This window comes from Strix aluco, chromosome 30 (assembly GCF_031877795.1).
Source record: "Strix aluco isolate bStrAlu1 chromosome 30, bStrAlu1.hap1, whole genome shotgun sequence".
In the NCBI taxonomy this organism is placed as follows: domain Eukaryota; kingdom Metazoa; phylum Chordata; class Aves; order Strigiformes; family Strigidae; genus Strix; species Strix aluco.
Window position 1 is genome coordinate 2,938,906 of NC_133960.1, and position 26,740 is coordinate 2,965,645.

Genomic DNA, 26,740 nt, shown 5'->3' on the forward strand with positions numbered 1-26,740 from the left:
GGGCTGCGCCAGCATCCGCACACCCAAAGGGGTGTTGGGGAGCCCAAAAAGGGGCCCTGAGGGGGGAGCGGCTCCACTCCCACCCTCAGCTCCCCTGGCAGCTTTGGGGAGCCATGAAACCCCCCCAAAACCTCCGCAGATGCCCCAAGCCCACGGCTACAGCACGTCACCTGCGTGGGCTTGGGAGCCGCCAGGCCCAGGCGGTGGGGACACGGGGACGTGGGGCCACGGCGTTCAGCCCCCCCGCTCACCACTCGAGAGAGACGGCTCCCGGCGGGGGCAGCCAGGGCTGGCTCGGCAAAGCCCAGCCGCTGTTTTCCTTAAACCTCCCGGTTTCGTTTGCAAGCTCGTGGGGCTGCCAAATCTCCAGGTCATGTGCGAAGCCGGCGCTGCCGGAGCGGGGGTTGTTGGGTCGGTGGCGGTAGCGTGCGCGTGCTTGGGCGCGCTCCGGCCTGGGGAGCTCGCGGCGTGTGCCCGCGTCGGGGCAAGCGTGTTTGCGTGTGCACACGTGTGTGCTGGGGTGTGGATCACCTGGCACACGGTGCTGCCGGGCGGTGCCGTGCCGCAGTTGCTAAGGATTCTCGTCGGGGATGGGCGGCTGGAGCTGGCACCCAGCTCCATTCCCTTCCCGCGTGGTCAGCGGGGACTGGCACCCGGGCAGCACCCACCGTCCCCGGGGCTGCCGCTGCCTCCCTCTGCCCCACAGACCCTTGGCGGGGGTGTGGGAAGAGAAAGAGGATTGGCCCCACGGGTGGGTGCTCGGCCACGTGCAGGCTCCTGGGGCAGGATGGGGCAGACGTGGCTGGGCTCCTCCGGCACCTGCGCTGCCCTGGCACGCTGGCCCCAGCCCGCCCTTGCCGGTGGCGAGTGGCTGGGTGCCCGCGGTGCCCACCCTTCCGCCTGCTCCCGTGTCCCCGGGGTGGCCAAACCCCTCGGTGAACACATGTGACCCCCACGGGGCCCTGAGCCACCACCCACGGCTCTCCCAGACACAAGGACCCCGGGGGTCCGTGCCCTGAGCCCCAGCGCTCCCACTCAGGGACACCCCAATATTGGTGGGACCCGGCACTGGTGCCCCCACCTGGGGGGGTCCTGGTGAGACCCCAGTGTCGGCAGGATCTGGCCCCAGTGCCCCCACCCGGGGGGGGTCCCAGTGAGACCCTAATATCGGTGGGATCCAGCCGCAGTGCCCTCACCCGTGGGGGTCCCGGTGAGACCCCAGTGTCAGTGGGATCTGGCCCCAGTGCCCCCACCCCTGGGGGTCCCAGTGAGACCCCAGTGTCGGTGGGATCCGGCCCCAGTGCCCCCACCCGTGGGACTCCTGGTGAGACCCCAATGTCAGTAGGACTCGGCCCTGGTGCCCGCACCCGTGGGGGTCCCGGTGAGCCCCCGGTGGCACCTGATCCCGGTGGGACCCAGCCCCTGTGCCCCCACCCACGGGGACCCTCAGCCCAAGCCCAACGCCACCCGGTGCCGATGCCCGGTGCCGGTCGCAGGCGGGCTCAGGGCGGCGGCGGGCGCGCGCGCGCGGGGGCGCGGCGGCGGCGGGTGCGCGCGGGGCGGAGCTGGGCGCCGGGGGCGCGGGGGCGCGGGCGGCTCCGGCTCGGTTCTCCATTCATTGGGATCGCGGCGGGCTCCGCGGCGGCGGCAGGATGGCTGCTCGGGTGCCCGCGCTTCTGCCCCTGCTCCCGCTGCTGCTGCTGCTGCCGGGCCGGGGGCCACCGGGGGCCCTGGGCAACCGGCACGCCGTGCACTGGAACAGCTCCAACCTGCAGTGAGTGCGGGGCGGGCACCGGGCCGTGCGGGGGAAGGACGCCGGTACCCGGGCACCGGGAGGGCGGTGGGGGGGTCCCCGGGACCGGGCGAGGCGGGGGGCGCCGCCGGGAAGGACGCGGCGGGGGCGCGGCGGGGATCGCGCTGAAGGATGCGCGCAGCGGCGGGGGGGGGGGGGAGGAAACGGCGGGGGAGGGGGACACGACACCGGGCCGGGGGCGCGCGCGCGCCGGGAGTGCGGGACCCCCCCCGCCCGCCTTCTCCCCGGTGCCGGTGTCCGCGCGGCCCCCCCCGTGCGGGCGGGGCTGCCGGACCCCCCCCCCACACCCCCCTCCGGTGTCGGTGCGCTGCCCCTCCCGGCCCCGCGCACCTCGCCCTGCCCGCGGAGGCGGGGGCCGCTCGGGGTGGGGGGGGCGGCGGGGGGGCGGCAGCCGCTCGGCCGGCCCGACCCGACCGGCGGCGGCTCTGGTCCCCGGGGCCGCGCTCCGGGGCGAGGCGCGGGCACCGGCGGGGTCGGGCTTCCCGCTGCTCGGCGGCTCCCGGTGCGGGCGCGGGTGGGTCGGTGGCACCGGGAGTCGAGTCCTTCTCCCCCCCCCCCCCCCCCCCCCCCCCCCCCCCTCCTCGACGGCACTGACCCGCCCCGCGACGGGCACCGGGGGTGTCGCGGGAAGAGCACGGCCAGGCTCCCCCCCCTCTCCCCGGTGCACCGGGCCGGGCAGGGGGTCCCGCTGCGGCGCCCCCGCCGCCAGACGCGCCCCCCGCCTGTCTGGGCGCGGGAGCGGCACCGGCGGCGCGGCGGGGGCGGGGGGGCCTGATGGGTGCCCGCCGTCGTGTCGTCGTCGTGTCGTCGTCCCCCCCCTGCCATCTCGGGCGGGCAGCGGTGCCATCCCTGGGGCAGCAGCCGAGGGCGGTGGGACCGGGGGCTCCGGGGGGGGTGCGAGCGAGCGGAGGTGTGGAACCTGCCGTCGCGCCCACGGCCGCGGGGAGCGGAGCCGCCGGGTGGTCGGTGGCCGCGGCCGCCCACCCCCCGCCACCCCCCCCAGCACCTCCCTCACGCTCTGTACCGGGGGGGCTGCGCCCTTGCCCTCATCCACCCGGGGAGGGGGGGCTGCCTGAGTGCGTGGGGTGCAGGGCACCCACACCTGGGGCTGGCACAGCCGCACCGGAGGGGAGCGGGCACCGTGCAGGCTTTGGGGTGGCGACGGGCACGGCTGGGCTGGGCTCCCCCCGGGAAGGGGGGGGCTGCGAGTCCGAGGCGGGTCCGTGGACCCCCCCCTCCACGAGAATCGGGGAGCTGCACCTGCTGCCATCACCCATCTCCCCTTCCCTCGCCCGTGTGAGCGCTCAGGGGTGTGGCGGGGGACGTGCGCCCAGCCGGAGCATCCCCTGGTACCCACCAGCACTGGGGCTCCCCCCGGGGGCTCCCCCCCCCGCCCTTGTGCCCCCTTTGTGCAGGGAGGGAGCGTCCCCCCGGCAGCTCCTTCCCCCTCCCATTGAGATTGTGTCGCCAGGCGGAAGCTCGGGCCCCATAAATTGTGCGTGTGTGCGACGTGCCGAGGCGCAGCACAATGGCGAGGCGCTCAGCTCGCCCCGCCACGCTCGGGCATCCCCCCCCCACCCTCCCCGCACCCCACTCCTCCATCTGGACCCCGCTCACCCGCTGGCCTCGTCCCCGCGCCGCCGTGACATTGCGGGTGGGAGTCACCCATACCCCCACCCTCGCCCCGCCACCACCGAGGAGCCGCCTCTCCCCACCCCATGGCCCCGCAGCCATGTGCCGTGACCCGGCCGCTGCCCCGGCACCTCCCGGGGGACGGGGCGGAGGGGGGTGCCAGCGGGGGGTACGCCCGCCGTGCCAAACCGGGGGTGTCGCAGCCAGACACCCGCGCCCGCTGCGCACGCGTCTCTGGCGCGGCTGCGAGCGTCCGGCTCAGGGCACGGGCGGCACGGTGGGGGCGGCTGCGGCAGAGACGTGTCCCAGGGACTCCGGAACGCTGATATTTATTGTTAGGCAGTGCGGCAGCTCGGCCGCAATTATAGCCACGCGGCAAAATGTCTGGATTAGATAAATTATGGGGGGAATTAGGCTCCCTGGGCCGCAGCCTGCAAATCCCAGCAACCCCGCTGCAATCAGAGCAATAAACAAGCTCTGCGCGGCCCCGCGGGGCTCTCCGGGGAGGGGGGGGGGATGCCGGCAGGCTCAGCTGCAGGCGGCTCCTCGGGGGCTGCACCAGGCACCCCAGAAATTTATTGCATCTCCCGCTGCACCACCCCGGGTGCCATGCGGCTCCTCTCAGTGGGAGGATGGGGCGAGGGGCTGCCCCACGGAGCGCACCCGGGGTCCTGGCGGTGCCTCGGGGAGCGGGGCGGCTGGTGGTGGCTTGCCGCCGCTTTGGGCACGTGGCCATGCTCCTCTGGCCACCGCAGCAGATGGCTGGTGGTGCCTGGGGGCTGGGAAGGCCACTGAGTGGGCAGGACACCCCTCCTGAGGCGGGTTCGGGGTGCTGATGGCAAAGCCCAGGGGAGGTGCGAAGGCGGGATCGGAGGCTCGGGGTAGCGCAGGTGCCTGCCACTGCTCGGCCAGGCTGTTGGTCCGGCTGTGCTGTCCGGCTGTCCTGCTGGTGGCGGCCAGCAAGCCTTGGGGACACAGGACTATCCTTGGCCAGTCCTTGCCCTCTGCTCCCAGGTCCTGCCAGGAACGGGCACGGCAGCACGGGGCGAAGGTGCGGGGTGGCCATGTCCCGCCCAGTGCTGGCACTGTGGGAGGGGGGGCGGCTGCATCCCTGGGGTGCCCCGTGTTGTGTGGCCGGGGGCTCCTGGGGGTGTCCCCAGCCGAGCTGGGCCCCGGTGTGCCAATGTGTGTGGGCTACCACCTCCCTGCTGGGTGTCCTGGATGCTGAGGTGGGGACAGCGGTTTGTCCCTGTGCGTGGCCAGCTCCCCCCAGAGCGGGTTGGGGTGAGCCACGCTGCGCCCCTGGCTCCGGTGCGGGGACCGAGGGTGCCGGTGCCTGGGGCCTTGAGGTGCCCGGTGCCACGGAGCGGGCACAGTGGGGTGACTGTGCGATGGGTGCTGGTGCCCGGCTGAGACAGGCAGGTCGGAGCCCACCTGTGTGCAGGGAGGGCCTGGCATCGCGTGCGGCCCCCCCCCCCAGCCGCCAGCGCTGCCGCCACGCTCTCTTCTTCAAGGCAGCTTTTATCTGGCTGACTTTGTGTTCCAGGCGGCGAGAGCTGGAGCTCTCGAGAGCCCTTGTGCGAAGCAGCCTCTCCCGGGGGAGCATCTCGCACAGGAGAGGAGCCGTGTCCCCGCTCTGCGCCCGTCGGGGGGGGGGGGCTGGCACTGCCCGTGCTCCTGGGTCCTCGCTGGCTGCCAGACCCCAACACCCGGGCTGTGCCCACCCGGGTCCCTCCATCGCATCAGTGTCCTCGGGTGGGCTGGGGGGCTCTGCCACCCCCTGCCCCACAGCTGTGCCCCCCAGGCTGAGCCGTGTGGGGTACAAGGAGCCCCTGGCCGCCCATGGGTGCTGGCTGGTGGTGCTGGCGGGAGCTGCTGCCCGGGGGCAGAGGGTGCCGTGCCCCGTGAGTCACCGCGCCGGGCGGCACCGAGCCCTGGCAGCGCCGTTCCTGTGGGAGAAGGGGCCGCGGGATCGGGGTGCGGAGGCTGTTCCGGGGTGCAACCGGGCCGGGGCTGCCCGCTCCTGCCCAGGCTGGTAATTGAGTCACTGGTTGCAGATTGATGGTTTAATTAAAACCCAATTAGAAACCTCATTGATCTTGTTAGCAAAGCGGGAAGGTACGGGCTTTAGCGGGGATTAAAGGGATCGCGTGGCCGTCGATAGGGACGGGGGGTGCGGGGACACCTGTAGCGTGGTGCTGGGGGTCCCGGGGTGCTCGGGGAGGGCTGCGCCCATCACCCCGGGGTGGGCGCTGCCCTGTGGTGCCGTGGTCCCTTCGCCCACCGTCTCCCCAGGTGCCCTATTCCCTGAGCGGGGAGGTGGCCCCCGGGGTCGCCGTGTGCCATCGATGCCTTTTGCGCCCGCACTTTGCGGCTGCGCCAGGCGAGTGGCGGCGGGGACACACACACACACACACACACACACATGGCGGGGGGGGGGGGGGCCATGCCGTGCCACCCGTGTGCGTGGGCTGCGTCGCAGGCGCTGTCTGCCGAGCCAGCGCGCGTGTGCGCGGCCGTCTGGGCGCCGTGACTGTGCAGTGCTGCCTGCGTGGGGAGGGCTGGCACGGGGAGGGGGGGCCCGGGCTGAGCCACCCGTCTCCCCGACGGCTGAGCGGTGGGTGCAGGAGGATGGTCGGTCCCCCCCGCCGTCTGTCCCTCCATCCATCGGTGCGGACCGACGGCGGCGATCGATGCGCCTTCACCTCTCGCCGTCACGCGGGGTGACTGGAGGGGGACCGCGTAAATCAACGGCACTTTTTTTTTGTTCCCTGCCTGATCGATGGGCCCCGGATGTGCCGAAAGGGCGAAACTGCCGGAGCCAAACAAAGGGCCTGGCTGGGCTGGGGGGGGTCCGCCCTGGCACCCGGCGCCGAGGCTCACCACGCCGTCACCTGCCTTGGGGGATGCCCTACGTTCCCCCGGTCCTCACCGCTGGCACCGCCAACGTGGGATGCTGAGCCCAGCTCCGGCCCCGCCGCCCTCCAGGCCTTTCCCGCACCGTGGGGCCGAGTCGCTGCATCATGGGGGGGTCCGGGCGGGGGGTCTGGTCCCCTCGTGCCGCTGCCGCCGGGGCGTGCTGCAGTGCACCAGGCGCTCCCTAGCAGTGCCTGAGCGAGCGTGCGGCGCTCAGCCCAGATTTATCACAGCAGATGGGAGCGAAGCGGCCGCCCAGCTCACCAGTGGCTGCGGCTTGCCAGGTAGCCGGGGTCCCACCGGTGCGGGGCCGGTGGGCGCCGAGCCCAGCCCGCGCTCGGGACGGTTCTGCCAGGGGACATCCATCTGCCCGGCGCTGACAGGCTGCTGGAAGGTACCACTGCCTTGCAAAGCCCTGCTCTAAAAATGCAGTCGTGCAGAAGTGATGCTGCCCGTTCTGCTCCCGCGTTTAACCCTTCGGGCACTGCCGGAGCCTGATGTGTCCCACCGGCTGCACCGCGGCTGCCAGAGGCCGGGGGGTCCACCCTGACCCAGGTCACCTGTTGCTGCAGCTTCCTGATGGTTATGGGGGCTGGCAGGGACCGGGCAGCACATGCCAGCTCTGGGGTGGGTGTTGGTGAGAAAGGAGGCTGAGACCCTCGCTCTGGGTGTCTGTTGCCGTTCTTCTGCCCAAAAACAGGGCCCATGGGCTCCCTGCCTGCTGCTGGGGCTGGGCTGGGCGTGCAGCTCTGCCTGCCCTGTGCTGCCAGACGCTGCAGGCAGAGCTCGGGCTGCTCTGGCGATCGCGTTGAGGCTGCTGGGATTTGGGGGCATCCAGCTGCGTGGGGTGCTGCTCTGCACCCCTGGGACCGGCAGGCACGGCGCAGGAGCCGAGCGTGGCAGGGACATGGTGTTGTGTCTGAAGCTGCTGCCGGAGTCCCCTGGACGTGCCCTGGGCCTTGGTGGCCCCGAGGCTGTACCTGTTTGGGGCCGCTCTCCAGCCCCTCGCAGCGGGTGACGATGCTCCTGGCACGCAGCAGCGGCCAGCGCTGTCCATGGGGCTCACTGCCATGGGGAGCAGAGCTGCCAGCCCCCGCCACACCATCCGGGGTCCCCTGTACCCCCCCGGTGCGGTGCTGCCGTGCCCCAGCCCAGGGGGAGACCTTGGTGCCGCGTGGGGCAGCGCTCATTAGCGAGGCTGTTTATCAGGAGCCGCTTCTTAATGAGCCCCGGGTGTGGGGTCCCGGGGGGGGGGGTTGTGCCTCAGCACTGGGTGCCGCAGGGGAAGGGGGGGTTACAGCTCCCCGGCACCCCAGGGCAGGGCTTCCCCTGGCACAGCGGGAGCTGGAGCCAAGTGTCACTCCCGTGGGTGCAGAGATGGGGGCCCGATCCTGGCGAAGGCGCTTCCTGGGGTCCCTGGCTCCGCTGGCACAGCCGCAGCCTGGCCGCGGGGAGCACCGGCAGCCGCCCCGGTGTGGGGCAGCCAGCTCCGGGCACGCTGGCGTCCCAGCCCTGCGTCCTGCACGGAGTTAATTGCAATTTTCTCCTCGGGGCCATTTCTTTAATAACAAGCCTTTTTCCTCCCCCCCCCTACCCCCCCCCCCACCCCGCTCCGCTCCTTCCCACCACATCAAAGGGGGAAGATGAAAGGTCCCGGCGCCCCACAGAACAAGGGTGGCTGCCTCAGCACCTTGCTGGTGAAGGAGTTGCCCGGCGGCCGGTGGGTGCCGGGCTGGGCTGGGGAATAGCGGCTGCGCGGCGAGGGAGGTGCCGCGTGGGGCTGCGCTCCCTGCCCCACGGGTGACGAGGTCTTCGGTCGGCCCCCCACGGCCCCCGGTGCTGGCAGCAGCGCTGGGCAGGGAGGTGACACTGCTTGGGAGTCACTTTGCCAGTGGGACACAGGGTTCCCCTTTGGTTCTCTCTCCGGCGCCTGGATTTTGGGGTGCTGCGTGCCAGGGTGCCGTGGGGCCTGGCAGGGTGCCGGGGCTCCCCAAACAGCGCCGGGGGCGGTTGTGCAGGGTGGGGCGTCTGCACGCGCAGCCCTGCCTGCTGCCTGCCCAGCCCTGCCGGGGAGACCCGGGATGCCGGGGCAGGGCCCCGGGGAGGGCGTGGTGGGACCCCCCGGGTGATAAGGGAACCTCGAGTGCTGGGTCAGGGGGCTCACAGATTTGTGTTTGCCCTCACCGGTGGGGAAACGGGGCCTCGAGCCAGAGCGATGCAGCGCGGGGGAGCCCGGCGACATGTGCCAGGATGCTGCGATCCGCGTCCCCGGGGGAACCTCGTGGGCGAGGGACCCCCAACGCAGCGGGGCTGGGGGGCCGCAGCGGCGCGGTGCAGGGAGGCACCACCGGTGCTGAGCCGGGTGATGGAGCGAGGTCCGGTCAGGGTCCGGTACTGCCCCGGCAGCTCGGTGCAGAGCCAGAACCTTGCAGCGCCGGCTTGTAATTAATTGGCAGGAGCAGTGGGTCAGCGCGGCAGCGAGGATTACCGCGGCCGGGATTTCCAGCGGGCGCGGATTAGGAGCCAGCAGAGCCTCTCCTGAGTGGATCTGAGGGGATTGCCGCTCCTAATCAATGTAAATGAGGCTCCCCCAGGGCCACCCTTTACGGCATTAACGAACTAACAAACTAACGGGATTAGCCAGAGCGGGGTGAGAAATCCTCTCGCTGAGTTGCGGCGCGTGGCAGGGCTGGGGCCGCGGTGGGTCGACTCCAGGCTGCTGGGGCTCTGTGCCCCCCCCCCTTGCACCCCCAGGACTGCGTGGCGAGAACGGCGTGCCTGTCAGCCCCATGGCCTGGTCAGTCTGTCTGTCCCACTGTGTCCGTCCCCTCCTTGAGGCCACCGGCAGGACCCAGCAGCGCCGTCTCATGCAGCCAAACTCTCACAGGCGTGTGTCCCCCCCCCGCCCCGTGCATGTCACTTGGCACCCACAGCATCCGTCCCCCGGCTCGCGCCCCCCACGCCGGTGATGCCACGGGGCTGCGCAGGGTGTTGGGGCTCCAGATCGAGGGATACCGCTGCCCCCCGGGGTCCTTGCTCTGTGATCTGCCCGTTCTCCAGCTGCCAGGTCCCTTTCGAGGAGGGGGACGGTGTTTGGGAAGGTGCCGGGGGTGTCCCTGACCCCCGCTGTGTCCCCCCCTTCCCTTTGCAGCCTACGGCGGGAGGGCTACACGGTGCAGGTGAACGTCAATGACTACCTGGACATCTACTGCCCGCACTACAACGCCTCGGTGCCCGAGCACCGGCTGGAGCAGTACGTGCTCTACATGGTGAACGCGGAGGGCTACCGCACCTGCAACACCAGCCAGGGCTTCAAGCGCTGGGAGTGCAACCGGCCCCACGCACCCCACAGCCCCATCAAGTTCTCGGAGAAGTTCCAGCGCTACAGCGCCTTCTCGCTGGGCTACGAGTTCCGCGCGGGGCAGGAGTACTACTACATCTGTACGTGGGGTGCTGGGGTGGGACCCCCGTGCAGCCACCCCCCCACCCCCCCCGCCTCCCCATACCTGGGTTCCCTGTGTCCCACCCCAGCTGATCCCCCCGGCACAGCACCACCCGGTCGGGCCCCTCTGTGTCCCCAACCTGGCGTGACCAGGACCCCCCGCACCAAACCCCCCTGCACCCCCCTGGCTGGGTGGCTGCAGCCCCCCCCCCGCCCCAGGAGTGGGCACCCTGCGCTCAGGGCTGGGGGTGTGGGGTGGAAGGGGGGTGCGGGGAGGGTTGGGGGTGTTGTGATGCAGGAGTGAGATGGGGGTGTGGGGGAAAGTGTGGAGAAGCAGGATGGGGGGGTGGATGGGGGTGCTGATGGAGAAGGCAGGATGCTGATGCAGGATCGGGGCTCGGGGGTGCTGATGTAGGTGCAAAAATTAGGGTGCTGATGTGGGATTGGAGTGCTGGGGGGTGCTGGTGCAGGTTCAGTTTCGGGGTGCTGTTGCAGGATTGGGGTGCTGGGGGGTTCTAGTGCAGGACGGGGGTGCAGGGTGCTGATGCAGGTTCAGTTTTGGGGTGCTGGTGCAGGATTGGGGTGCTGAGGGGTGCTGGTGCAGGACAAGAGTGCAGGGTGCTGATGCAGGTTCAGTTTTGGGGTGCTGACACAGGATTGGGGTGCTGGGGGGTGCTGATGCAGGTTCAGTTTTGGGGTGCTGGTGCAGGATTGGGGTGCTGGGGGGTGCTGATGCAGGTTCAGTTTTGGGGTGCTGACGCAGGATTGGGGTGCTTGGGGGGTGCTGGTGCAGGGCGGGGCCGCAGGGTGCTGCTGCAGGTGCAGCTTCAGGGTGCAGGGTGGGGGTGCTGCCGCATCACCCACCACCCCGGAGCGCACCCCCAGGCAGGCCCAGACCCCCCCGTGCCCAGCCCCACTGATCCTGGGGGTGCCCTGGGGGTCACCCGCTGCGGAGCCGCCCCAGCCCGCTCTTGCCTTGCAGCCACGCCGACGCACAACCACCGCCGGGCCTGCCTGAAGATGAAGGTCTTCGTGTGCTGCGCCTCCAGTAAGTACCCCCATCCTTTCCCACCCCCCCGGGGGGGGCTGCGGGCGAGCGGGGGGCTGCCGGCGGGTTCCCCCATCCCTCCCGGCGAGGGAGGCTGCGGCGCAGGGCGGCCAGGGAGCGTGACCCCCCCCTCCCCTCTCTCCCTCTTGCAGCGTCGCACTCCGGGGAGAAGCTGGCGCCCACCCTGCCGCAGTTCACCCTGCGGCCCGAGGTGAAGATCGAGGACCTGGGTGAGTCGGGCAGAGCCCCCCACCCCGCAGCGCCGCCGCGTCCCCCCGCCCTCCCCGCTGCCGCCACCGCCGCCCGTGGGGCAGCCCCAGCCACGGGGTGGGGGTTCGGGGCCACCCCCCCGGTGCCACCCTCACCCTCTCGCTCTTCCCCACAGACAACTTCAACCCGGAGATGCCCAAACTGGAGAAGAGCATCAGCGGCACCAGCCCCAAGCGGGAACACTTGCCCCTGGCCGTGGCCGCCGCGCTCTTCCTCATGACGCTGCTGGCCTCCTAGCTCCCGGCGCTGGTGGGGGCCCCGCCAGCGCGGCTCCACCGAGAGGGGACCCCCCCGACCTGCTGCCCCTCGTGAGAGCCAGTGGGGAACCACCGCGGGACCACCCGGCCCCTCCGCACCGCCACCCCCCTGCCCGGAGAGTCCCTCAACGCACGGCGGCGGGGCTGGGGGCTGCGGCACGCACCGATCCCGCCTGGGCCTCGCCTCCCCCCCCCACCACCGCCACCCCCCCGCCAACGGCTGCGGCCACGTCTGCGAGGATGCGGCTCGGTGCGGCTGCGTGTACCGCACCTTCCGCTGACGCCGTCCCACAGCGCGGAGTCGGTCCTGCCTGCGGAGTCCTGCCCGCGGCCACCCGGTGCCTCGTGGCTGGGGGGCAGCGCCAGGTTGGGGAGCCCGGTGAGGGCAGGGACCCCCCCAGGGCCAGGCAGCCTGTACATACCTATATAGAGATCTATACATACTGTACAGAGAGCGACTATATAGATATATCTATACTGTACCATAGGCAGCGGCGCCAGCCCCGGGCTGGCTTGTACATAGTCGAACGTGTTGGATTTTCCTCGTCTTCTGTGAAGACCCGACCTATGCAAACGCACAGACACTTTTTGGGGAAAAACAAAACAAAAAAAAAAACCAATCTCAACCTTTTTTCAAGTGCTTTGGCTGGTGATTTTCATATTCTGCTCTTAGTCTATAAAAAAAAAAAAAAAAAATAATAAAGGATAAAAAAACCGACCCCTGTCACGGCGACGTGCAGCGCTCCCGGCCGGCCCTCGGGCACGGTGGGCTCTGGCCGGGGCAGGGGGTCAGGCCAGAACCAGGCGCCCACCTTCACCGTGCGCCCCCCTCGCCGGCCCTGGGCACGACGGCTCCAGTCCCTCTGGCAGCGAGGGCACCCCGAGGAGATTCGGGGCGCTTCCCGCTGGCTCTGCTCCCCGTGGACCCCCAGGCACCGGCATGGAGCAGCGGGCAGGGACACGGTGCTGCCCGCAGGAGGACAGCGAGCAGCGCCCGCAGGTAAGGGGGGTGCGGGGCCGCGGGCAGGGCCTTTGGCACACGCAGGTTTGGGGGGTGCTGGGGTGCGGTGGCTGGGAGCAGCCTGAGGAGGAGCAGGCACAGGAGAGCCTTCCTCGTCATCCTCACCATCCTCGCCGGCTGCATGGGGTGAGCAGCCCCAGTGTGCCCGGGAGCCCCATGGGAATTCCCACATTGCCCCCCCCGGCGCGTCTGGCTCTGCCGGGCATGTCGTCTCCTGTTGGCGTCGGGGGGATCTGGCACAGGCCTGTCTGTGCGGCGGCTCCCGCGGGATGGGGGGACGCCCTCAGCTCCCCCTCCCCCGGTGCCTCCGGCGAGGCGAGGGGACGCGTGGGGAGGGGTTGAACTCGGGGACCCGCAGGGGATGGGGTCACATCTAAGGGGGGTGTCACTGGGGCTGTGGAGGAGTGGGGCGCACCCAGCCCTGCAGCCGGCACCCCACAGCCCCAGCGGGTGCAGGGGAGCCGCCGTGCGGGTCCTGACCCTGCACCCCACTGGGCTGGGGGGGCCCAGTGCCCTCAGGGAGGGGGGCAGCCTCTCTCCCCGCAAGGCAGCGTGGGACTGGGGGGGCTGCGGCCCCTCTGCTGATGGGGACTGACATGCTGTGGATGTGGCCTCGGTTGGGGGGTCCCCACAGCCATCGCGGTGGGGCGGCCGCTCTCCCCCCGCCCCGGCAGGCGCAGCTGGGTGGTGGCTCAGCGTCCCGCCGGCCCGGGCTTGTCCAGGTGCGGGAAGAGCCGGTGAACCCGTCAGACGGGTCCTCCGAGCGCTCCCGGCAGGCGCCGGGGCTCCCCAAATCCCCCCCCCATGCTCTTGCAGGCCTGGTTTGCTGTGGGGCCGGGGACCCTGCCCTGGACACCCTCCCCCCCACCTCCCTGGGGACTCGGGGTGACACCCAGGGTGGGCCGGGTGGCTCTGGTTTAGCCGGGGTCTGGCTGTGGCGGCATCACCCAGCGCTGCCGAGGGCCGTATCCCGGCTGGACGCCGGCTGCTGGACGCGGTGCGGGGCCGTGCCGGTGGCACGCGGCGGGGTGGGCTGGCGAGCCCGGCTCAAGCCTGTTGGCCTGTTACAGAGGGAGCAGGGCACTGAGCCGGCTGCCCCGCGGCACAGCGAGTTCTGCTTGCAAAATCCCTCCTGCCACTCGCCTTGGGCTTGGCACCGCTCCCTGGCGTGCGTGTGGCACCGCCGCCAGCTCGGTGGGGACCGGCCACCCAGCCCTGCTCCGCACCGTGCCCTCAGGCAGGGCGCAGCGTGGCCGGGACCAGCCGGGAGACTCCTGGGGTGCCGGTACGGGGGGGGGGATTCGCAAAGCAGGGAGGAGCCCTTGTTGGGACCCCAGTGCTGCGGTTCAGGTGCCCCCCCAGGTGCTGGAGGGGGGCTCCCACAGCCCCGGCAGCAGGTCTGGCTCTGGGCAGGGGGTGTAGGCCTGGCCGGGCAGCGTGGCACGAGGCTTTGCATCACCCCGTGGCAGCATCCGTCCTCCCCGGGCAGGGCTGGGTGCATCCCGCTCTCCGGCCAAACGTGTAAGGGCCTGGCGTGGCCGGCCAGCCTCGGGGACGTGGCTCTGCCGCTGCCACGCGCAGCCTGGCGTCAGGCCGTGCCTACCTGCTGGGCTGCACGCAGCCGGCACGGCACGTCACCGCGGCCTTTGCTCCCGGCGTGGACTGGACGGCTCCTCTTCCTCTCCCAGCTCCACGGCCGGTGATGTCAGCCCAGGCAGGGGCTGGGGCGCACCTGGGTGTCCCGAGCTCAGAAACCATAAATAGTTTGTCACGAGCTCTGCGGCCTCTGGCCGGCCCCACCTGCCCCGTGCCGCGCTGCTGCAAGTGTTTACGGCGCGAAATGGCTTCACCTTTGTCCTGCAAACCGCAGCTGGCGCGGTGGGAGCTCTGCCTGCACGGGCACCGACCCCGTCCCGCGGTCAGCCGGGGCGGTCCCCAGCCCCGCGTGCACCAGGCGACGTGGCCGTGACCACACACACGTGTGCACACCACTGCCGGCACCCCCTGCACAGGGCACGGCCCACCCTGACCGTCACCCCGTCCCTGCCGTGGCTTGTCCCCCACCATCCAGCCCATGGGGAGGTAACAGGGCACCCTCCAGTCCCAGCTTGTCCCTGGGGCTGTCCCCAGGAGGGGACACGTGCTGGTCCTTCCTCCCCCGGTGCAGCCGGCAATGCTGGCACTGCCCTTCTGCCATGGGCCAGGCAGGATGGTGACACTGGGACCTGACCAAATCCCTGTGGCCTTGCTCCCAGCCCTGTCCCCATGTGCTGGTGGCCCTTCCCCAGGGCTGGGGACCGCAGTGGAGGGGACAGGCTGGAGGGGACAGTGTGGAGGCGATGGAGAAGCCCCTCAGCCAGTGGTGCTGGGTACCGCATCCCAGTCCCACGGGACAGATCCAGCGTGGTGCTCCAGGAGCTCATCACCCCCCCGGGGCTTGCACCAGCCCTGCTGGAAGGGCTGGGGAGAGGCGCCCTTGGGTGCTGAGTTACGGAGGGGTTACGCAGTCCCCCCCCATTGCTGCTCCCTGCCTCAGTTTCCCCAGGCACCCGGCACAGGCTCAGCCTGTCTCTGCCACGGTGGGGGCATTAGCGGGGCGATGCTGGGACCCCGCAGAGGGGAGCGGCTGCGGTGCTGACCGGCTCCCGCCACCGTCCCCATGGCTGGCATGTGCCACGCTCCGGCTCTCTGATCCCAACAGGCCACGGCGGCCCCAGGGGTGTTCCCGGGAGGTGCTGCCCGGTACAAGCCACGGCAGCGCCGGCTTCCCGGGAGCAGGAGGCCTTGCAGAGTCATTACGGCGCAGGGGATGATGTCAGGCCTGGCCGCAACAAGGGAGGATGAAAAGGAAGAAGCGGGTCCCCCTCCTGCCGGAGCAGAGGGTGGGGAGAGAGCCCGGGAGGACACGGGGGGGATGTGGGGGGCACCCCACAACCTCAGCCCGGCGGGACCCCGCAGCCGACAGCCGCTCTCTGGTTACAGCCGCGGTGCCGGCGCCTGCCCGCGCCCCTCCAGCGTGCCAGGGGAGCGCTCCTCGCACGGCTGCAGCGGCGGGCATGCAACATTACCCACAATCAATGGATCATTATGTAATAAACAAGAGGAAAGTTGTTTTGCAAATGCGGCTGAGTTATCACTTCACAACACAGCGGCGAAGCATCTCGCCGCCCGGCTTAACCAGGATGGATCGGTGTTGGGGGCAGATGGGAGCAGATACGAGCTGCCGCGCTCCCCGCCAGGCAACGCGCCCGCTGCACCCGCAGCCCCCCACCCTGCGCCGGGGGGGGGTCACGGGAGGGGAATTTCAGAATGTGGAGCAAACAGAGAGGGGGGGGAGCGGGGTGGGGAACACGTGTGGGGTTTATCTGGGGCTGGAGCAAAGCCCTGGGGGAGTGGAGGCAGCTGGGAAGGGCAGGGGTGGGGAGGGGGGGGGGGGCTGCCCCTGCATCCCCCAGCCCCTCCTGGTCCCCAGCACCTCCTTGGTAGCCGCTGCAGCTCCCCAGGCCCCACTTGCCCAGCGGCTCCTGATGTTCCCCGGCATCTCAGATAAGGGGGTTCCCATGGCGACGGCTCGGGAGGGGACATGCCTGCAGGGTCCACCCCCCCTCAGCTGGACCCCACTGCCGGCCGTTGCCCGCCCCCCCCCCCCGGCGAGGAGGGGACAGTCACGCCCTCGGACCCTTTGCCCCGAGCCCCCGGGGTTCACATCGCCCCCCACGGAGACCCCCCCAGGCCTCACCCCATCGCTGCCCATCCCCCCCCGTGCCTCAGCCGGGGGTGACCCCCCCCGCCCGCCTCAGGACCACGGGTGGGGCGGTACCGCCGGGCAGGATTTACCCCCCCGCATCCCACCACCACCCCCCTCCCCCCCCCGCCGGAGCCCCCGCTGGTGGGGGGGAGTGGGGGGGTGGGGCCTGCCCGGTGCCGGTCGTGCGTGGGGCCGCCGCCCCCCCCCGCGCTGCCCGTGTTGTTGTTGTGTCTCGGCCCCGGTGGCGGGGCGGGGCGCGGCCCCGGGCGGGGCGGCGGCGGGGCCGTACTTAAGGCGGGGGCCGGGCGCGGTGCCCGCCCGGCGGAGCGCGCCCCGCGGAGCGCATGGAGCGGCGGTGGGTGCCCCTGGCCCTGCTGGGGCTCGGGCTGTGCTGGGCGGCGGCGGCCGAGCGCCACACCGTCTTCTGGAACAGCTCCAACCTCCGGTGAGTGCCGCTCCCCGGGACCCCCCCGCCGCCGCTGCCGCCCCCCCCCCCCCCCCCCCCCCCTCCCGGGACCCGGCGGCCCCGAGGGCGCGGACGGCGCCGCTCCCTGCCGGGGCCGGGCGCTCCCCGGCGGCCTTTGTCCGGGGCGGGTGGCGGGGACGGAGCCTCCGTGGGGCTGGGGAAGGGGGAGGGGGGCGGGTCGAGCCCGGTGCTGGGGCGGGGGGGCCGGTGCTGGCGGGCGGCGGGGCCGGCGCTGAGCTCGGCGGGTCGCAGCCGGGGAGCGGCGCGGCCGGTCCAGGTGCGGACCTGGCGGTGGGGGGGGGGGGGAACCGGGGGGGCCTTTCCGTTCCCAAGGCCGAGCGGGAGCGGGGCCTCTTCCTTCCCCGCGGGGGTGGCGCGGCGCCAGCCCCGGCGCCGGGGCACAGGGAAGCGTGTTGACAAACACGGGACTGGCCGCGGCTCCCGCCGCCCGGGCAGGATGTGCGGGGGGGGACGGGGACACACGGGGAGCTGACCGGGATCGGCGCCCCCCAACACTCCTCTCCGCCCCCGGCTGTAGGGGTCCACCCCCAGGGTATGACCCCCCGATTGTTGAGGTGTCCCCCCCCTGCGGGGCATCAGTCCCCGTTAGCTGTAGGGGTGTCCCCTCCCCGAGCTGTGCCCCCCCTAGGCTGTAGGGGTATCCCCTCCTTGGGCCGTGTCCCCCCCCCCCATTTCAAGACAACCCCCCGGATTGTAGGGCTGCGTGTCCTCTGTCCTGCCCCACCCCCCAGGTGACAAAGGTCTGCAGGATTTGGGGAGCAGGGGAGGCCGCTGCAGCCAGCGAGGTGGGGGGTCGCTGCCAGTCCATCCCCCCCCCCCCCCCCAACTGGGTGAGGTGTGGGGAGCAATTGGAGCTGGGCGAGAGCTGCCGACACCTCCTGGCTCTGGGAGCACTGGGACAGGCAGGGTGCGCGTCCCAGCGGGTCCCCTCCCAGCTCCCCGGCTGCTGGGGCCGCAGGGGAGCACTGGGAGGGGGGGTGCGCTCACCAGCAGTGTGTGAGAGGCCGGTCTGGGGGGGCTTTTCCTCCCAAAGCCAGTCTGGAAACTGTAAGACTCTGCACAGGCCAGGGTGGACCAAAGGTTGCCCCTGCTGTGGGCAAGAGGCCTTGTTAATCAGTGTGGGGGATTTGGGGGTGCAGAGGGGGGGGTTACCCCCACACCTCTGCCCGCTGGAGCTGAGCCCTGCCTGCTCCCCTCCTGCTGCAGGTTCCTGAGGAGCAACTACACGGTGGAGGTGCGTCTCAACGACTACCTGGACATCATCTGCCCGCACTACGAGGAGGGGAGCGTGGACCCCCGCGCCATGGAGCGCTACACCCTCTACCTGGTGGAGCCCGAGGAGTACCGGGCCTGCAAACCCCGCTCCAAGGATCAGATCCGCTGGGAGTGCGACAAGCCCAGTGCCCTGCACGGCCCCGAAAAGTTCTCCGAGAAGTTCCAGCGCTTCACCCCCTTCACGCTGGGCAAGGAGTTCAAGGAGGGGCACAGCTACTACTACATCTGTGAGTGCCTGGGGGTCTGCCATGGGGCTGGGGTCCCCGCTGGGCTCCCCCATCCCTTCCCTAACCCGCATCCTCCCTTGCAGCCAAGCCCATCCACCACCACGGGGAAGCCTGCCTGAAGCTGAAGGTGATGGTCGCTGGCAAAGGCAGTGAGTATCGCCTGGACCCCCCCCGGTGCCCCCCCTTTCCTGCTCTCACAGCGTTGGTGCCTGGCTTGGCCTTTCCTGAGCTGAGTCACGGCCAGGCCGTGGCCCCCAGCCAGCCCCGGGGTGTGGGTACATGTGGCTCTGGTGGGAAGGTGCTGGCGGCCGTGGTGGTGGCGGCGAGGAGGGGGGGTCACGGCCCCCAGTGAAACGTGGCTGTGGGGGGTCGGGGAGCTGCCCTTCACCAGCCTGACCCTGTGTTTGCTTTGCAGCTCAGGCACCGCCTGTCCCTGCCTCTACGCAGAAGGGGAGGATCCAGGCAGGTAGGTTGGTGGCTGCAGGCGGGCAGACGGGTCCGGGCAGCCGTGGGGCTGGCAGGAGAGCCAGGCCGAGCCCAGCCAGGCTGAGCCTGGGGTGATGGGGGGGTCCGGGGAGCGGGGTGTGCTGATGTGCTGCTGGCTTGGGGCCCGTCCTGTCCCTCCGGGATGTGCTCACAGCTCCTCTCTCCTGCAGATGACGCAGCCGCACACGTGCTGAGGAGCGTGGGGCAGAACTCGGCCATGCGGGGCAGCAGCCCCTTCACCTTAATCAGCCTCCTCCTGCCCCTCCTGGTGCCACAGGGGCTGTGAGCTGCCCGCTGTGCCCGGACGGACCAAGGCTGCGGTCGCTGGGGACGGAACCGGGATGCTCGGGACCACCGCGGTCCTCGCACGCACCCCGGGGTGACCTGCCCTGCGCACATCTGGGCGAGGAAAGGATTTATCAGTATTACGGAGGGCCCGAAGCCGAGCTGAGCAGCCAAAGGCCTCGGGCTGCCACAGCTCCCCCGGCCCTCGCAGGCAGGATGGTCTCAGCAGGGGGCAGCTGAGTGTGAGCCCAGGACTGGAGGGGCTGCGTGTGCCCTGGACTGGAGGGGAGCAGGGGGCTGGTACCCCTGCCCCAGGAGCTGAGCTTGCCCACCGATGGCCCTCGGGTCTCTCCCCGCTGTGGGCTCAGACTGTGACGTGTCCCGCAGGTGGGGACGCGGTGCTGGGTGCTGCCGGCGCTGGGGGCTGTGGTCCCTTGGTGTCACCAGCTCGGGGAGTCCGGACGTGCTCCAGATGCCTGGCAGCCAGCAAAGCGGGGCTGGAGGAGCCATCCCCCTCCCCACCGTGCTGCGCCCCCTCCCCATCCTTCACCCCATCGCACAGGGGGGCGGCGAGAGCTGCCCCCACCCCGGACCTTCCCCTGTTCCCCCCCCCTCTGCCGGGTGCTGGAGGGGCCCCCCCACCCCCAGCAGCACCCTGCGTGGGGCGCTTTGCCTGCCCCGATTTGTACAGCTTTCTAACATGGGAGTTTTTATACGATTGTCTTGAATAAATAACCAAGACCACGCTGAGCACCTGGGGGGGGGGGGGGGGTGGGGGTGGGGGGTGGGGGCAAAGGGCCTGTCCCCCACACCATGGGGGTGGGCTCTCCTGGCCATGCCTGGCCTTGGGAAGGAGGAATGGCCCATGCAGGGCGTTTGTGCTGGTTAATTAATTAATTGGCTGGTGTTTGCACAGGGCTTTGAAGTGGAAAAGTGCCACAGCAGTGCCAGCGCTATCAGTTGTTTTTATCTGGTGACACAAGGCCCTCCCAGGGGCTGGGGGGGGCTCGTGTTTACCCTGTGTACTGGGATGAGCTTCCAGGCCTGGGGCAGGGGCTGCCCTAATGGGATGGACCAAGGAGGGGGCTCGGATGCAGCTGGAGCCCCCGGGGCTTGGCAGGGGCCATGGCCTGGCCGGGCGTCCTGGACACCACCACCCCCCCCCCCCCCCCCCCCGCCCCCGTGGGGTGGTGGGACCCTGGGGACACGTGGCTGTGGGAATGGGGGTACTCGGGGCATCACAGAGCTGTGGGACCCCCGAGGTGTGAGATGCTGGGGAGGGGGGATCTCGGGAAGTGGGAGCACAGGGATGTGGGGGGACCCCGGGGGTGCAGGGTCCTGGGGGGGGGCGGGGTGGGGTGTCACAGTGACAGGAGGCCCCGCGAATTTGGGGTCACAGGGATGTGGGACCCCAGGGCTGCAGGGTCCTGGGGGGGTGGGCCCCTGTGCTGGGGGCATTGGACACCGAGGGTGGGGTCTGTATGTGGCCCCCCCCCAGCCCCCCCAAGCTGTGGGGTGCTGCCGGGGGTGCCCATCGCGGTGGTGTCGGGGCTGCTCGGCCCGATGCGACGGGGCCCGGCGCCACCCCCACCCCACCCCGGTGTCGCGGCCGGTCCCTCCCCCGGTAGTGCGTCCCGCCCCGCCCCGCCGCGGGCAGCGCCGCCCCCCTCCACGCTGCCGGTGCCCGGTGCCGCGGCCCGGTATGGCCCCGCTGCCGCTGCTCGCCGCCGCCTGCCTGGCCTGCACCCTCGCCATGTTCGGGACCGGCCTGTGAGCGCCCGGGGGGGCGGGCACCGGCGGGGGGGGTTGCAATGGGGGGGTTGGGGGTGCAATGGGGAAGGCACCAGGGCCGGTTCGGGGGGTGCGCTGGGGTCCACTGGGGGCTGGCGCAGAGGATTTGGGGGTGCGATGGGGAGGGCACTGGGTCCAATTCAGGGGGCGCGATGGGAGGGGAATCGAGGGGTGCAGGGGAGCAGCGCTGGGGCTGGGGGGTGACAAAGCTGAAGGCAAAGGACACCAGGGAATGGGGGGGCTGGGGGTGCGGGTTGGGGTCAGGGGCTGGAGGAGGGGTCACAAATGTGGGGGGGGGAGGACTGGGATTATTTCAGGGTGCATGTTTTGGGGGGGGGGTGCCTGCTGACTGCAAAGATTATAGCCCCCCCAGCGCTGCACCCCCACCCCGTGGTGCCAGGCGCCCAGGAGGCCGCTCCCCTCCTCCGCTCTCCCTAGGTCCGACCTGCGCCAGATGTTGGCAACCAAGAGCGTGGAGAACATCCAGTTCCTGCCCTTCCTCACCACCGATGTCAAGTACAGTGGGGTCGAGCCCTGGGGGGGTCACATGTAATTGGGGGGGGCGGGGGGGGGGTGTTACATGGCAGTGGGGAGGGCAGAAGCCCCCAGGCTGCAGCGTGAGCACCTCTGCCCTTTGCGCAGCAACCTGAGCTGGTTGGGCTACGGCTGCCTGAAGCAGGACTGGACGCTGATCGCTGTCAATGCCATCGGGGCGGCACTGCAGACCCTCTACATCCTGGCGTACCTCTACTACACCCCCGTGAAGGTGGGGGCCGGCCTGCCTGGGTCAGTGGGGGGGACAGCGGGACCCCCAGCCTGACCGTCCCCCTCCTCTCCATCCCAGCGCCCCGTGCTGCTGCGGAGCCTGCTGCTCCTGGCCGTGCTGGCTGCTGGCTACGGCTACTTCACCCTCCTGATTGGCGACACGCGGACGCGCCTGGCACGCCTGGGGCTCTTCTGTAGCGTCTTCACCATCAGCATGTACCTCTCGCCACTGGCTGATCTGGTGTGTGGGGCTGGGCGAAGGCCTGCGGCAACACCGGGGTCGTCCAGCCCTGGACCAGCCTGACATTTGCTTCTGCAGGCCAAGATTGTCCGGAGCAAGTCGACACGCTGCCTGTCCTTCCCCTGACCGTCACCACCTTCCTGGCCTCCACCAGCTGGACGCTCTACGGCCTACAGCTCCATGACCCCTACATCATGGTGGGTTGGGGCGGTGGGTGGCCAAGAGATGCTCTCCCACCCCATCCCATCCCACCCCACCCCATCCCATCCTGTCCCGTCCCATCCATCCCTTTTCATCCCATCCCATCTCATCCCATCCCGTCCCATCCCTTTTCATCCCATCCCATTTCACCCCACCCCACCCCATCCTGTCCCATCCCATCCATCCTTTTTCATCCCATCCCATCCTGTCCTGTCCCGTCCCATCCCGTCCCTTTTCATCCCATCCTATTTCATCCCATCCCATCCCCACCCCACCCCATCCCATCCCATTTCACCCCACCCCATCCCATCCTGTCCCATCCTATCCCATCCATCCCTTTTCATCCCATCCCATCCCATCCCACCCCATCCCATCCCATCCCACCCCACCCCACCCCACCCCACCCCATCCCGTCCCATCCCGTGTCCCCGCCGTGGCATTCAGCTGAGCAGTTGGCAGCCGGCCGACCCCCGTCCGGCATCATGTGTGTCACACAGCAGAGCCCGTGACTAGGCTCAGCGAGATGAGTATTGATTTTAATTAATTAGATGGTATAAGGCCAATAAATCTCCCCCGGCAACGCAGGGCTGGTGGAGCAGCGGTGGGGGAGGGCAGCAGCGCTGTGAGCCGGGTAGATCCGTCCCCCCCCGCCACGTCCCTCCCGCAGGTCCCGAACGTGCCGGGGATCATCACCAGCGTCGTGCGGTTCTGGCTCTTCTGGCGGTACCCACCGGGCCAGGACAAGCCCTACAGACCCCTGCACGCCTGAGGGGTCCCCGCTGGCCCCCACGTGCTGGCGGAACCATGAAGGATTCCTCCCAACCCTCGCCAGTCTGCTCCGGCGGGGACCGGCCCCAGCCACTGAGCCCCGAGTGCCACCGCGGTGCCGCTGTGCCCCTCGGCCGAGGGCCACCAGCTCCTGGCAGGACCGGGGCCCCAGGAGGGCACCTCCTGCCTCTGATGCCATCGTTCTCCCTCACCGGCGTCCCTCCAGCCCTTCGTCCCTCGGTGATGGTTGGGTCAGTCTCAGCGATGCCTTCGGGGTGCTGGGAGCCCCCCACCCCGTCCCTGGGCATGCCACGTGTCCCTGGGGACCCCGGACAGTCTTCCATGCCTGCAACTCCACCCCAGCACCAGGCTGGGGCTGCCGGGAAGCCCCACATCTCTTTTGTACAAATTTAAGTGCCTTTTAATAAATCAAAGACTCTTCCCAGTGCCTGGTTGTTGTCCCCTCCCTCCTGGCTGGGGGGTGAGCGGGATGGCTCTTGTCCCCACAGCTGCTTTGTCCCCAGGATGGTGAGGGGGGGGTCATCCAGGCACCCCCTGGGGTCTGACAAATCGTCCTCCAGCAGCACCCACTTTCCAGCAGCAACACATGGGCCTTGGACCCAGGAAGGGAACGGGCACAGGGCTGGGTTGGGGCGGGGAGGAGGCACTGAGGAAGGCAGCGCTGCCTGGGGAGGCTGCTCTGACCCCCCCAGCCTGGGGACACCGGTCATAGCAGGGAAAGAAAACTCTGTTCTGCAGCTTCAACGCGGGGCTTGCTACTGGCCATCACGCTGGCAAACTTACAATCAATTAAAATCCTCACTAAAACCACGATGGATCGAGCGTGCACAAATCAAGCAGCCGTTGGCATCAACCCAAACTCGATTAACAAATTAACAATGATCTGGAATGAAGTTATCAGGCAAGCGCATCAGCAGAGGGACAGGAGCATGTTTGGGTGACCAAATTATGCAACAGATGACGAAGCCTCGTGAAAGGGGCAGGAGACCCCCCCCCGTGGCCCAGAGCCCCTTCCTGCAGCTCCGTAGGCGCGGGCAGGTCCTCCAGCCTGGATGACGCAGGCCGGATTAAGGAAGCGGTGACGAGGCCTTTGGCAGCGCCCGCGCTACGGCTCAGACACTCGTTTACACCTTGCGACGTGGCCTGGGAAAAATCGATAAGGAGGCAAGCGGCAGGAACGGGGCCGAGACGAGAGCGGCGGCTGGAGGGGAAGCCGAGCTCTGGCTGCCGGGCTCACCCGGCGTGCTCCATCTTGCCGCCGCCGTGGCCCGCGGAGCCAGCGCTCCCCTCGCCCGCACCGGCTGTGCTTGCAGGTGTCTCTGCCCCAGGGACTCGCCCTGGGGCCGTACCCGCTCCCCGAGCCGCAGAAGCCCCATTTCCCAGTGGGGAGGAGCCCCCGTTCCCCACCTCCTCCAGCATCGGGGTGCAGCACCCAGCCTGGGCGAAGGACTGACCGCCTTGGGAAAGGGCAGCTTTCCCCGCTGACGCACCAGGCAGAAACTTGGCTGCCAACCGGTCGCTCCGGCTGGCATGTGCCGCGAGCGGCTGGTGGGAGCGGCCACCATGTGGCCCCACGCACGAGGCCAGAGGCGAGCGGAGAATCTCCCTGGGACGCCAGTGCCTGCAGCGGGCACGTGTCCGTGCAGGGAGAAGCTGCCGCCGTGCTGCTGCCTGCCGAGCTGCTGGAGGGCTGTGAGTAGCTCCTGGATGGCCAGCAGTAGCCTGCAGAGGGCTGTGAGTAGCCCACGGAGGGCTGCTGTCCTCACCCTGCACCAAGGCTGCGGTCCCTGCCCCAGAGTCACCGTTTTGCCGAATCCGGGGCGATGTCACCCCACGAACAGCCCCGCACACAGACCAGAGACCGGGGAGCTGCCCACCCTGGTCTGAGCTGCCATTGTTGCTCAGGAAACAGCTAATTAGTTGCTCCTGCTAATTAGCCCGAGTCCTCCCTCATGATACCAACTGCTCCTTTTTGCAGAAGGATGCGCAGCCGATAATTAAAAACAAGAAAGTCCTTTGGCTGGTATGCGAAGAAGCCGGGGAGGCTGCCAGGAAGGCAGGCCCCAGCATGCGTCACCACCAGCCGCGCAGCTCTTCCAGCAGGGCCGGCAGCGTGGGTCTCAGGCCCCCCCGGACAGAGGGCACCCCCAGACAGAGGCCTGCCAGCCCCCTCACCGCCGCAGGGTGCCCGTCCCCCTTCCCGGAGAAGCTCAGCGCGAAGGTGGCGGCAGAGGAGCAGCAGCTGCAGCCGCTGCGCGGGCAGGAGCGGGGAGCAGCCCCCCGGCGTGGGCTGAGCCGCCCTGGCAGGCCGGGGAGACCACAGGCTCTGGGCACTCTGCATTTTAAAGGCTGTGCCGCCTGCTCCACCCAGGCAGACTCTCTCCTCCTTCCCCTGGAAACGGGCCACCAGGACCGGGATGAGTCTTCTCCAGCTCCACCTGACGGTGCGAACCACATCTGAAGGGCAGGCGGGAATGCGCTCTGCCCGCAGTGCTACCCAGCGCCGCAGGCCTTCGGGGCAAGGCCCGATCCTGCCCTCACCATCTCACAGCCCTGCCTCTAGAGCCAAGCTCCCAGAAGTTTGGAGAGGGAGAGGCCATGCTGGGCTGGGGCAGCCTCCCTGCAGGGCAGTGGGAGGGCTGAGAAGGGCCTGAGTGGAGACCCCTCCTCTGTGTGGAGCTCCCTGAACACCAGCCTGATGCTTGGGGAGAAATCACAGAATCCCAGAGTCATCTGGGTTGGAAAAGCCCTTGAAGCTCCTCCAGCCCAACCATGAACCTCACCCTGACCGTTCCCAACTCCACCAGATCCCTCAGCGCTGGTCAACCCGACTCTTCAACCCCTCCAGGGATGGGGACTCCCCCCTGCCCTGGGCAGCCCATTCCAACGCCCAACAACCCCTTCTGCAAAGAAATCCTTCCTAAGAGCCTGACCCTGCCCTGGCGCAGCTTGAGGCCATTCCCTCTTGGCCTGCCGCTGGCTCCTTGGCTCAAGAGACTCCTCCCCCCTCTCTGCACCCTCCTTTCAGGGAGTTGCAGAGGGCCAGGAGGTCTCCCCTCAGCCTCCTCCAGACTAAACCCCCCCAGTTCCCTCAGCTGCTCCTTGTAAGACATGTTCATGTAAGAAATGAGGGATTTCCCACCAGCGTGGCTTTGAGCAGTGTTGTGGCCTCCTCAGCTGCCCCCAACCCCCAGGCCAGGGCAGCACCGCGCAGGGGAGCTGCAGCTGGAGCCCCCACCCCGCTCTCCCCTGCGCCCCCGCCCCCTGCGAGCACCGTCCACCCCAGGCAGTCACCGTCCCTTCAGCTTTATTGGGTCAGAAGCGCAGCCCTCGTCGGCGCAGGTCTGCTCGCGCTGCGCTGATGTGCTCCTGCAGCTCGGCGGCCGCCTCCTCGCAGTCGTTGAAGGTGGCCAGGCGGTAGCCCACAGTGGCCAGGGAGTAGCAGCCGAAGGCCACGAGCAGGTAGACAGGCAGGGGCAGCAGGGCCTGCCGGTACGGGGCCGGCAGCCGCAGCCCCGGCGGCGCCAGCGCCAGCGCAGCCCAGGCCGAGCCCAGCAGGGCGAGTCCACACAGCCACTGGCCCAGCTTGGTCATGGCGGCCTGCGGAGAGACGGGCCGTGAGCGCCGGACCGACACCCCCCCGCCGCAACCGGGCCGGGCCCGGCCCCTCCGGGGCCTCCTCAGCAGAGCCTGACCCCGAACCCCTCCGGCCCTTCGCCAACCGGCGCCGGGACCCGGCCCCGGCCCCCTCCGAGCCCTCCCGAACCGGTCACAGAACCGTCCCCCGCCCCCACCTGGATCGGTCCCGGGGCCCAGCGCCCGCTCTCCCCCCCCTCGCGCCGTCGCGGGGATGACGTCACGGCAGCGCGCCGCCGCGCGGGGGCCGCTGGGAGCTGGAGTGCGGAGCGGCGCCACGTCGCCCAGCGCATGCGCGGGGGGAGCGGCGGAGCGGCGGGGCGCCCCCTGCGGGACGGGCGGGCCCGGGCCCGGCCCCGGTGCCGCAGGAAGCGCCGGGCTTTGTCGGCGGCAGCGGCCGAGGCTGCAGG

General features: G+C 70.1%; 4 protein-coding genes across 5 annotated transcripts; 3 read left to right on the forward strand and 1 right to left on the reverse strand.

Moving 5' to 3' along the window:
- Positions 1-1,607: 1,607 nt before the first annotated feature.
- EFNA3 (ephrin A3) lies at positions 1,608-12,469 on the forward strand. 2 transcript variants are annotated; one of them, XM_074809297.1, is made up of 5 exons: positions 1,608-1,774; positions 9,513-9,802; positions 10,786-10,851; positions 11,004-11,081; positions 11,237-12,469. In XM_074809297.1, the coding sequence occupies exons 1-5, from the start codon at positions 1,653-1,655 to the stop codon at positions 11,356-11,358; spliced, it is 678 nt and encodes a 225-aa protein (XP_074665398.1). In that variant the 5' UTR covers positions 1,608-1,652; the 3' UTR covers positions 11,359-12,469. The 2 variants fall into 2 exon arrangements, with proteins under 2 accessions (XP_074665398.1, XP_074665399.1); XM_074809298.1 differs by lacking the exon at positions 11,004-11,081.
- A 4,007-nt stretch (positions 12,470-16,476) lies between these two features.
- EFNA1 (ephrin A1) lies at positions 16,477-19,651 on the forward strand. The gene is made up of 5 exons (XM_074809273.1): positions 16,477-16,592; positions 17,841-18,136; positions 18,220-18,285; positions 18,552-18,602; positions 18,793-19,651. The coding sequence occupies exons 1-5, from the start codon at positions 16,492-16,494 to the stop codon at positions 18,906-18,908; spliced, it is 630 nt and encodes a 209-aa protein (XP_074665374.1). The 5' UTR covers positions 16,477-16,491; the 3' UTR covers positions 18,909-19,651.
- A 900-nt stretch (positions 19,652-20,551) lies between these two features.
- On the forward strand, positions 20,552-23,118 carry SLC50A1 (solute carrier family 50 member 1). Its single transcript, XM_074809569.1, is given in 7 exon segments — positions 20,552-20,677; positions 21,137-21,214; positions 21,341-21,464; positions 21,543-21,704; positions 21,783-21,819; positions 21,822-21,901; positions 22,573-23,118. Coding segments are annotated over 7 exon segments (651 nt in total). The 5' UTR covers positions 20,552-20,609; the 3' UTR covers positions 22,675-23,118.
- A 2,866-nt stretch (positions 23,119-25,984) lies between these two features.
- On the reverse strand, positions 25,985-26,576 carry DPM3 (dolichyl-phosphate mannosyltransferase subunit 3, regulatory). Its single transcript, XM_074809402.1, has 2 exons — positions 26,489-26,576; positions 25,985-26,294 (listed from the first exon to the last, which is right to left on the reverse strand). The coding sequence occupies exon 2, from the start codon at positions 26,286-26,288 to the stop codon at positions 26,010-26,012; it is 279 nt and encodes a 92-aa protein (XP_074665503.1). The 5' UTR covers positions 26,289-26,294; positions 26,489-26,576; the 3' UTR covers positions 25,985-26,009.
- Positions 26,577-26,740: the final 164 nt, after the last annotated feature.

Excerpts from the sequence above, each read along its gene's own strand:
- DPM3 (XM_074809402.1), bottom strand. The coding sequence starts at position 26,288 with ATGACCAAGCTGGGCCAGTGGCTGTGTGGACTCGCCCTGCTGGGCTCG.
- EFNA3 (XM_074809297.1), top strand. The coding sequence starts at position 1,653 with ATGGCTGCTCGGGTGCCCGCGCTTCTGCCCCTGCTCCCGCTGCTGCTG. Across the intron at positions 9,803-10,785 it reads GCAGGAGTACTACTACATCT|CCACGCCGACGCACAACCAC; the intron begins GTACGTGGGGTG and ends CTTGCCTTGCAG. Across the intron at positions 11,082-11,236 it reads GGTGAAGATCGAGGACCTGG|ACAACTTCAACCCGGAGATG; the intron begins GTGAGTCGGGCA and ends TCTTCCCCACAG.
- EFNA1 (XM_074809273.1), top strand. The coding sequence starts at position 16,492 with ATGGAGCGGCGGTGGGTGCCCCTGGCCCTGCTGGGGCTCGGGCTGTGC. Across the intron at positions 18,286-18,551 it reads GATGGTCGCTGGCAAAGGCA|CTCAGGCACCGCCTGTCCCT; the intron begins GTGAGTATCGCC and ends TTTGCTTTGCAG. Across the intron at positions 18,603-18,792 it reads GAAGGGGAGGATCCAGGCAG|ATGACGCAGCCGCACACGTG; the intron begins GTAGGTTGGTGG and ends TCTCTCCTGCAG.